Below are 8,840 nucleotides of genomic sequence, written 5' to 3'. Positions count from 1 at the left end.
CAAAATAATGAAAGTTGTAAAAGAATGTTACAAATTTTGCTTTTTTTATTTGCGGAAAGAAATTACTTTATAATACCCAATTTTTGTTAATAATTAATGAAATTAAGTTTTTCAAATCTCTAGTAATATAATAGCTCGAGAAAATTTCACCAAAATTTCACCTTCATACATCATTAAAATTTTAATTTTCTGTTAATCGCTCTTTTAGCAAAAAAATAATAATAAATAAATAAAAAAATTTAAAAATGCTTAAACAACTCTGATTGCTAAGTTCAGCTTAGAAAAACAAAAATTATCTTAAAAGTTATTAGATTCAGATGAAGAAATTAAAGAATTAAGAATAAATATATTTTATAGAGAATATTTTTACAACTCATTTAGATTTATTTATTGAATTTTGAATAAAAGAAATACGTCTAAAAAGAAAAAATTATGCATTTTTTCTAAAATAATTGTAGAATACGAAAGGTAACAAAAAAAAAGGTAATTTGAAAGGAAAAATTTATGAATGAATTTAATTAGAGATTAAATGATAATAATGCAATAAAAATATTATTTGTCATTAAAGAAAACTTTATACAAAATGAGGGAATATATAATTTAAATAAAAAGGTCTGTTTACTTTTTGTTCCACTTAAAAAAAAAATTACAATAATGAATTCAAACAAACAAAATTATACTTTTGTTTTCAAAAACAATTTAAAATGTTTTTTTTTTTTTTGGAATTCAATTTCCTAAAATGAAATAAAGGAAATAAAAAATAAAATATAAAGTAAAAAATAAACATGAATTCATAAGGGGGAACGATAAAAGATAGCGTTTATCAATTTTTACATGATCATCGAGTAAAAAATTCATACATTTTCGTTTTATAATTATTTCTTTTCTGAAAAAAAAAGCAATTTAAAGATATATTTGAAAAATAAAACCAAACTTCCGAACATGCTTTTCAATAATAATATTTCATGATAAAAATATAATCATCAATTTTTTTCATGGAGAGAAACGAAAGAAATAACAACTGTAATATTTCAAAAATGATGTAAAACCTAAAATTATCTTCATTAATAAAACGTAGTAACAAAAAATAGTATTCCTCGATAAAATCAATTCTCGACAAGTAGACACCTTCACAAAAAGGGGAAAAAAACTAAATTTGTCTTTTGTTTTCTATAATTCATGTATTCTAATATTAAAAAAAAAGAATTTAAAAAATTTTTTTTTCTAAAATTAACAGATTTAATATATGCTTGAAAAAAGCACTTGAACAACATCGAAAGAAATAATATATAATAATTAAAAAAAAGAAAAAGGATTTTTAGATAAATTCAATTTTTTAGAAGGTACCACAATCTTCAAAGGGGATAAAAAAAATTCAAAATTTGTTCATTTTATTGATAGTTTTTTTTTTCTTCATAGTTTAAAAAAATAAAAAGGAAAAGAGAAAAAAAGAAATAAGAATTTAAATACTTTGAAAACAAAAACAAATTACTAATAAATCATAGTATTTTCAATTACATCAAATTTTGTTCGTTCTAGCAGCAAATTAAGAAAAAAATCTACACACGTTCCTCTATTGTTTTTTTTTTTATAATTTGTTTCGTTTTTGTGCAATAAAATTTAGCTAAGTTTTCGTTAAAAAATGATCCTAACACAAGGCTCCTAAAAAAAAGTATTTATCGATAAAGTCAATTTTTGACAAGATGACACGATCACCAAGAACAGAATAAAAATAAAAAAAATCAAAATGTGTTCTTTGTCGAAATTATCTCATCAGCGAGCAAGCGATTGAAATATCCCCGGACGTAAAATCGCCGCAGCTCTTTTTCAATCTCCACCCACCGGCGCACGCTGACATTTTAATAAAAGCTACGAAAACTCCGCCTCCTAACTCTCATTTCATTGGTCAATCTCCACGTGGGGAGAGTAAGAGAGGCGGACCAAAGTGACGCCGGCAGGAAGACCCCATAACTGTAGAGGGCCGCTAAGAAACGTCCAAAAGACTACAAAACTTGAGTTCTTGCTTCCAGCATCGAGAAGTTGTTTTGAAGTGTGTTGAGAGGGTGTGTTTTGATACACAAACATTTAACCTTGGAGTATGGAGTGCGGAATGTGCTAGTGTTTTTAGAATAGTGTGTTTGTTCTATTTGGTGTGTGTTCTGCTGGACATTGCCTGAAATGGCGTTAGAACTTGAAACAGAAAGTTCCGCACCGTCACCGGCCCACACCGGACAAAGGGTTCAGCCGGCCACACAAACTCTGGCGTTTTCTATAGAAAAAATACTCTCTCCAGATTTTGGCAAGAGGGAGAGGACACTAAATTATCCAAAAGGACATGATACCAATGAGAACTCGAGAGATATAACACCTATGAGTCCCTCAGACGATTTAAAAAAGAATTCACTACCTGTTTGGGTTAGTGCGATTTTTTTTGAATTCATTGTTTATGTATTTTATTTTAAAAAATAATTCCTGATTATTTGGATTATAAGTCTCCTCGATTAAGTATGCTTAATTACTCTTACATAAACCTCCCCATAAGACTAGAAATAATCCAAGTTCAAATGCAACATATTATTTATTTTAGATAGCAATTTTTTTTTATTTATTTATTTTTCTGTTTATTTATTTTATGCACTGGTGGACGGTGTCATACCTTCATGGAAATTTGTCAAAATTTTAATATGGTGATAATTTGAGTTACATTATTATACTCCTTAAACTTGCTTATACGAATCTATAGCGCAACTTGAGCAACTGACATATGGTTTAATTTTAGACCTAATTTAGATTACAGTTAATTTGCACCATGCTCACAGTAGGCAATAGTTCAGCGCCGAGTTATATGTTTGTACTGAATACTATGTTAGCGCGTGTATTCTTAGTTAAAATTAGGATACAACTATTCTTGCCTTTTAATATATTATATTATGATTTCTTAGTTAAAATCATGATACATTAATTAAACTAAATCATTTATATCATTAACTAATTTTAATGTTGTTATTATTATTATTACGCCATTTAAGATCCTTAACCAGTGCCTGTGTTTGCTCAAAAATTGGCTTTGAATTGTTGTGAGTACACTTCTTCAAAATTGAACTTCGAAATTTCAAAATTGAACCACAAAATCGCTGCTTTGCACCATATTATGGTGCAAGCTTAATGCAACTTAAATTTGTTTTTAAATTAAATCATTCTTCAATTCAAGCTAAACCATGCTATTATGTAAGCAAGTTAAGAAGAGTGAGGATGCAATTCAGCTTATAAACATATTAAGGCTGAGTTAATTTGACCGATATTGCGGTTCAATACGATCTAAAAGTTTCTAACGATGTATGTTTTTGTAAGTTTATTAATCAACTTAGAAAATTCAAATGTTGGTTCCTAACTCAAAGCTATCTCATGATTAATAGTTGAGTAAAACCGTTCAGGAAGCTGCTTTATATTTTTAATTAACTAAATTAGTTTGTGTTAGGTCAAATAGATAGTTCAAGGCTGTAATTAAAAACTGATGATTAACAAACCAAGTTTTAGTATTTGGTACATGTTTCATGTTGATTTAGTACATGTTTCATTTACCGTTTCTATGTGAAACATTCATGTTTTATAATAAGCATATTAAGCTAGAATTATTTGTTAGTCTACTTTTACAAGACAATACAAAAGCATTTAAAAAAATATTCGTTGAATTGTTTCATTTTAAAATTTATGTAAAAGCAATATTGATGATATTAAACCTAGATTTTTTTTTCAAATATTTTTTTTAAAAACTATTGAAACATATATCGTGTAATTTCAATTAAGTTTATGATAATTAAGGTTAATTTGCTTTATAATTTTCATTTAATAACAGTTTTCAAAACCATAAAATTTTCTTAACTGTGTTTTTTTTTTCTTCTTAAAATTAACTACACATAAATTATTTCAAATTCTAAACTTTTTAGACTCAGAAAAAATAAATAGGATTTTCTTATTTAAGTAAAGTTTGTTCATATTTAAATACACTCAGCATGATATGTCCGCATGCTTCTCTATGGAATACTTTTTATCTATATCATTGCTACTTTATAGTTTTCTTGATGAAATCGTAATAAAACATGGTAATTGAATTTTCTTTTTTCAACTTTTTAATTAAGTTTATTTTACGGAAGAGTAATCTAATTTGCCTTAAAATTACATATTTGTTTCATGAACTTTAGCATAAAATACGAAAAAAAATTGTATTTGAAATATTTCTTTGATTCAATATGATAAATCAAACAGGCAAAAAAAGCACTTTTTTTAATAATTAGTGTAGAAGAGGTGTTTATTGATAGCAAATTTATTTATCATTAATGTATTGCACTTAAATTATTATATTTAGTTCAATCAAGTTAATCGCCCAAAATATGAAAAAGATTCAAAAACACAATAGACACACCGGGATATTTTTAAATTAGTCTTATTTCAATAACTTATGAAACTTTCAAATTTTAATTCTTACAATGCTTTGTAATTCTTCAAATGTTTTTTTTTATATTGTTCTCTTCGTTATTTCGAAGTTTATAACATATTTTGTTAAGCGTATTTCGAAACATTTAATGACATTTGGAAAAACGTTACGAAATAAAATAAATTTCCATTCAGTTCTTCTAAATTATACTTATTTTTCGGAAAGATTAATAATAATAATTTGAACTTTAAAAAATTTAAATTTTGAGATTTCAATTCAGATACTATCGTTCTTTTTACATAAACAATTGACTCTTAGTTTAATTAACGCTGTAGTCATATTACCTACAACATTAAAGTATCTAAAAAGTAATTGTTATAAATAGAAATAATTACATTACATGACGAAATTTATTATAATAGTACAATGTAGCATGAAAAAATATTTCTTGGTGTTTAGAATTTCCTCGGGTTTTATTAATAGCTTATTCATTATCAAGTAAATTATATTTCTTAGTTTAAGTATATTTATATTAAAATGAACAAAGGCTTTATTTCATTTCATAAGAAATCACTCTCTTAGGGTAAGATATTATTAGACATTAGATTTTTTAAAAAATTTAGATAATGAGGTTTATACCCTGTTTAACATAAACATAAGCTATTAAATAAAGATTCTGTTTAAATGAGATATCTAATCGACATACCTTTCCTTTTTTTAATTGAGATGAGTTATTTGATAAATATTCCTTAATTTCATATTGTTCAACAACGATTCCGTTTATTTGAGATATCTAATAGATATCATTTTACCCTTTATTTTTCAATAACAATTCAGTTTAAATGATATGTCTAATAGATATCCCTTTCTTCTCAGGTGTTTTGCACGAGGTACAGCGCACGTGCAAGCTCAGGTAATTATGTTTTAATTGCTTTATTTAAATTTCTATTATCATTTACAAATTTACTTTTGGGTAACATAAAATAGGCCTTATTCCTTTATTGATATTTGATATTGTTTAATTTATGTTTGTTAGAACGCACAGGCAAAAGTTTTTTTTTCTGAGTTCTTATAATTTAAATTTTAAGTTCAATCAGAATTAAAATTATCGATAAGGATTTCATTTTGCACAACAAATCAAAACAATCTTCTTACAAAGGGGAAAATAAGCAATAAAATCCCTAATTTAATTTAAATCGAAAAATTTAAATTCATTGATAAACTGATAAGATCCAATTTTACTTTGTTTACCATTGCAAAAACAACAAATCCATTATTAAAGTTGATCACTTTTAAAAAGTGACCAATTAAAGCTTTTCTTTGTTTTGTTTTTTTGCTAAGTTTTGTTACGGACGCAATAATATACAACTTAAATAAATGTTCATTAGCAAAATATCATGTTATTTATTTTTAATACTCTTATTAAAGCAAAAGCTTTATAATTTAAGGTTTTTTTTTTCCCTTTCAATGTAATTATTAAGAGCCCACAACTTACTTTTTTTATGTACTTTTTCAAAATAATTTAAATGCATAATTCGACTCTGCATTCTCAAAGAAATTTATATGAAAAGGGGCAAAAGTGGGTTAAATTTTTTCCTAAAAATAAAATCTTAAATAATTATTTTTAAGAAATTTCAAAATTTTACCAAAACATAACTTTTTTAATCGTTTAATTTTCTTAGATAAAAAAAGTAAATGTAATATTATTTTCAATTGTATTTGCATATTTCTGTGCTCAATATATTACAATCAATATTTTATTGGTTACTGATTACACAAACTGAAGTGGTATGAGATAATTACATTGTTATTAAGCATTTTACAAACAATTAGTTTCACTGTTCTATGCAATACATTACTGTAGTTCTTCAATTAGTAAATCCATTTTACTTATATATTCGTTCATGTTTATCCTTAATATAAGAGTAATTAAAGCATTAATAAATACATTAAACATAATGAAAATACAAGCTACGATCTCTTTTGAAATATAGCACTTGGTTGATATTCATCGAGCTTCATTATCTTCGTTCATTCTTTCTGTAAGAAAAGTCTACTTCATATTTAAAATTAAAAAAATGTATTTAGAATTAATATCAGTCTTAGACGCAGACGAAAAATACATAATATAACATGAATACGGAAACTTCGAAAGTTAAAATATTCGAGGTAAAACTAATAGAGGAGTAAATATTATCATTAATTTAAAAAAGCTGATTTTTAATATAAAATATTTAAAAATAAGAGGTGGACATATAGTTATGAAAGAGGAGTGTTATACTTCATATGAATTAATTGATAAAAAACAGCTTGAAGCATTAGAAGAAAACCAAAAAGTTTGAAATATATAATTTTTTATGCAGGTTGTTAACATTTATTCTTGAATGAGGTAGAGAATCATTATAGACAAACATTTACATGTTCCTCACAGATTCACGGTGCTTTTGTTTTTGCTATTTTACCTTCATTAACTTCTGAAAATTTCATACCTTTCCTACACGCTTTTTCCCCCATTATTTTAAACAACATTTTTTTTCTGTTAGTATTTTATTTTAATACTTCGCAATGCACAAAAACGAACAATTTTCCACCATAGTCGAGTTCAGTTTTACAACAGCAACATTCATTCAACATAAATGACGATAATTTTTCTGTATTTTCAATTTTTTCTACGCATGTGAGTACATATATATATTTATTTTTACCAGAATTTTCCAATAGCATGACAGATTTTAACAAAAAAAATATTTTTTTCTCAATTGTCGAAGTAAGGAAAAGTAGTTTCCTCAAAATTAAGTTTTAAAGTATTAAATTATTGTTGCAAGGTTTGTAACCATAATTTTAAAAAAATCTTTTCTAAATTCCGTACATTTTAGGAGTAAGTAAATAACTAACTCCAATCAGTATTTCGAATTAAAACCTCAATAGATAAAAAGAAACAATGATTATAAATCCAAACTGAAAAAACATAATTACCCTGTTTTGTATCATCCGATTCTTTAATGAACAATATGTTTGATTATTTTTTTTAAACGTTATTAAACGAACGGAACTTATATTAATTAAATCCCCTAAGTAATCCAAATTTTGTGTTTATTTCTCATCCCATGTAATTTTATGCTGTTTCTAAATAAGTATTTATTTCGATAAGTTTTCTTAAACTTTGAAGCTGTAACGTAACTTAAACTTTATCATTAAGACGCCTAAACTTAAAAAGTTCGGTATCTTTCATAAATAACGTTAATTTGAATATCGATTATCCTTTTCCGTAATTAGAATGAGGACATTCCTTCGACATCAGATATCTTATCATACGTCCTTGAAAGATGTAAACATATTTGTGATGATTGAACTCGATCAAATTTGTCAAGATTAATTAATTTATGATTGGCTGATATTTACTTCAAAAAGATCTCTTCAATTAGATCATGATTGTTGCTGATAACGGAATCATAATTAACAAATGAAACACACACACATAAATATACAGAGGTAAGTGTTGAAAGCAAAATTGATTGGCACACATATAAATCCTGATTCTAATAAGAAAGAGTCTCATTATCTTTGAAAAAGAAACAATAAATTATGCGTTAATAAGGAAACTTTTGAATGAAATTTATAATTGAACTTAGAGGACACTTATATCAATTATGTGATTAGTTTAATTGTCTTTATGTGAGGGGCCGTAAATTTCAATTTATGAAAAATACACAAACACAATATGTATTAATTTTAAAATTAATAAATATATTAAATAATAAATTTCATAAATAGTATTTCTTTAATTTATTTCGCTAAATATATTAATGCAACTTATAGCTCTTGAATTTTACTGTACCATTTTCAAAACATTTGAACGACTTTGATTTGAAAGACACATGTATTAAGCTTCGATTACTTTAATTGGAATTATTTGTAGGGGCCGTAAATTTCAATTGAAGAAAGAGGAAGAAGAAATTCTCCCCATTTTCAGTAGTTTAACATAAAAGATACATATATATATATATCGAACTCAGATTACCTTAATTGGAATTATTTGTAGTTGCCGTAGTTTTAAATTTAATAAATGAATGCATTAGCCCAATTTGTAATAATTATAAAATCAATAAATACATTAAATAATATAAATAGTAAATGATATTTCTTTAATTCATTTTATTAAATAAATGATTACTATTTCTAGCTCTTGAACTTTAATGCACTACTTTGTGCTTGTATCACAAGTATGCTACAAAACTGATAAATTTCAAAGACATTTTTCTTTAAGTTATTAGTTTTGAAAAATATTGAGAAAACTAACTAAAATAATTTTCTTGAAGTTCTGCAAAAATATTAACTTCACAAAAATAGAGTTTAAAATTTTAATTTTTTAAAAAAAAAATATTTAAAAAAATATGCTATATCT

The 8,840-nt window shown here is 25.1% G+C and overlaps 1 protein-coding gene across 2 annotated transcripts in view; it reads left to right on the top strand.

Annotated features, from left to right (window-relative positions):
- Window positions 1–1,967: 1,967 nt before the first annotated feature.
- LOC107443622 (homeobox protein E30-like) overlaps window positions 1,968–8,840 on the top strand; it is a 68,195-nt gene continuing 61,322 nt past the window's right edge. Inside the window, exons 1-2 of one of the 2 annotated variants that reach the window (XM_043046680.2) lie at window positions 1,968–2,415; window positions 5,312–5,348. In XM_043046680.2, coding sequence (XP_042902614.1) covers window positions 2,179–2,415; window positions 5,312–5,348 — 274 coding nt within the window. In that variant the 5' untranslated portion in view covers window positions 1,968–2,178. 2 annotated transcript variants of the gene reach the window in all.

The sequence above is a fragment of the Parasteatoda tepidariorum genome, chromosome 8 (assembly GCF_043381705.1).
Source record: "Parasteatoda tepidariorum isolate YZ-2023 chromosome 8, CAS_Ptep_4.0, whole genome shotgun sequence".
In the NCBI taxonomy this organism is placed as follows: Eukaryota; Metazoa; Arthropoda; class Arachnida; order Araneae; family Theridiidae; genus Parasteatoda; species Parasteatoda tepidariorum.
This window is presented reverse-complemented; position numbering and strand designations above follow the sequence as displayed.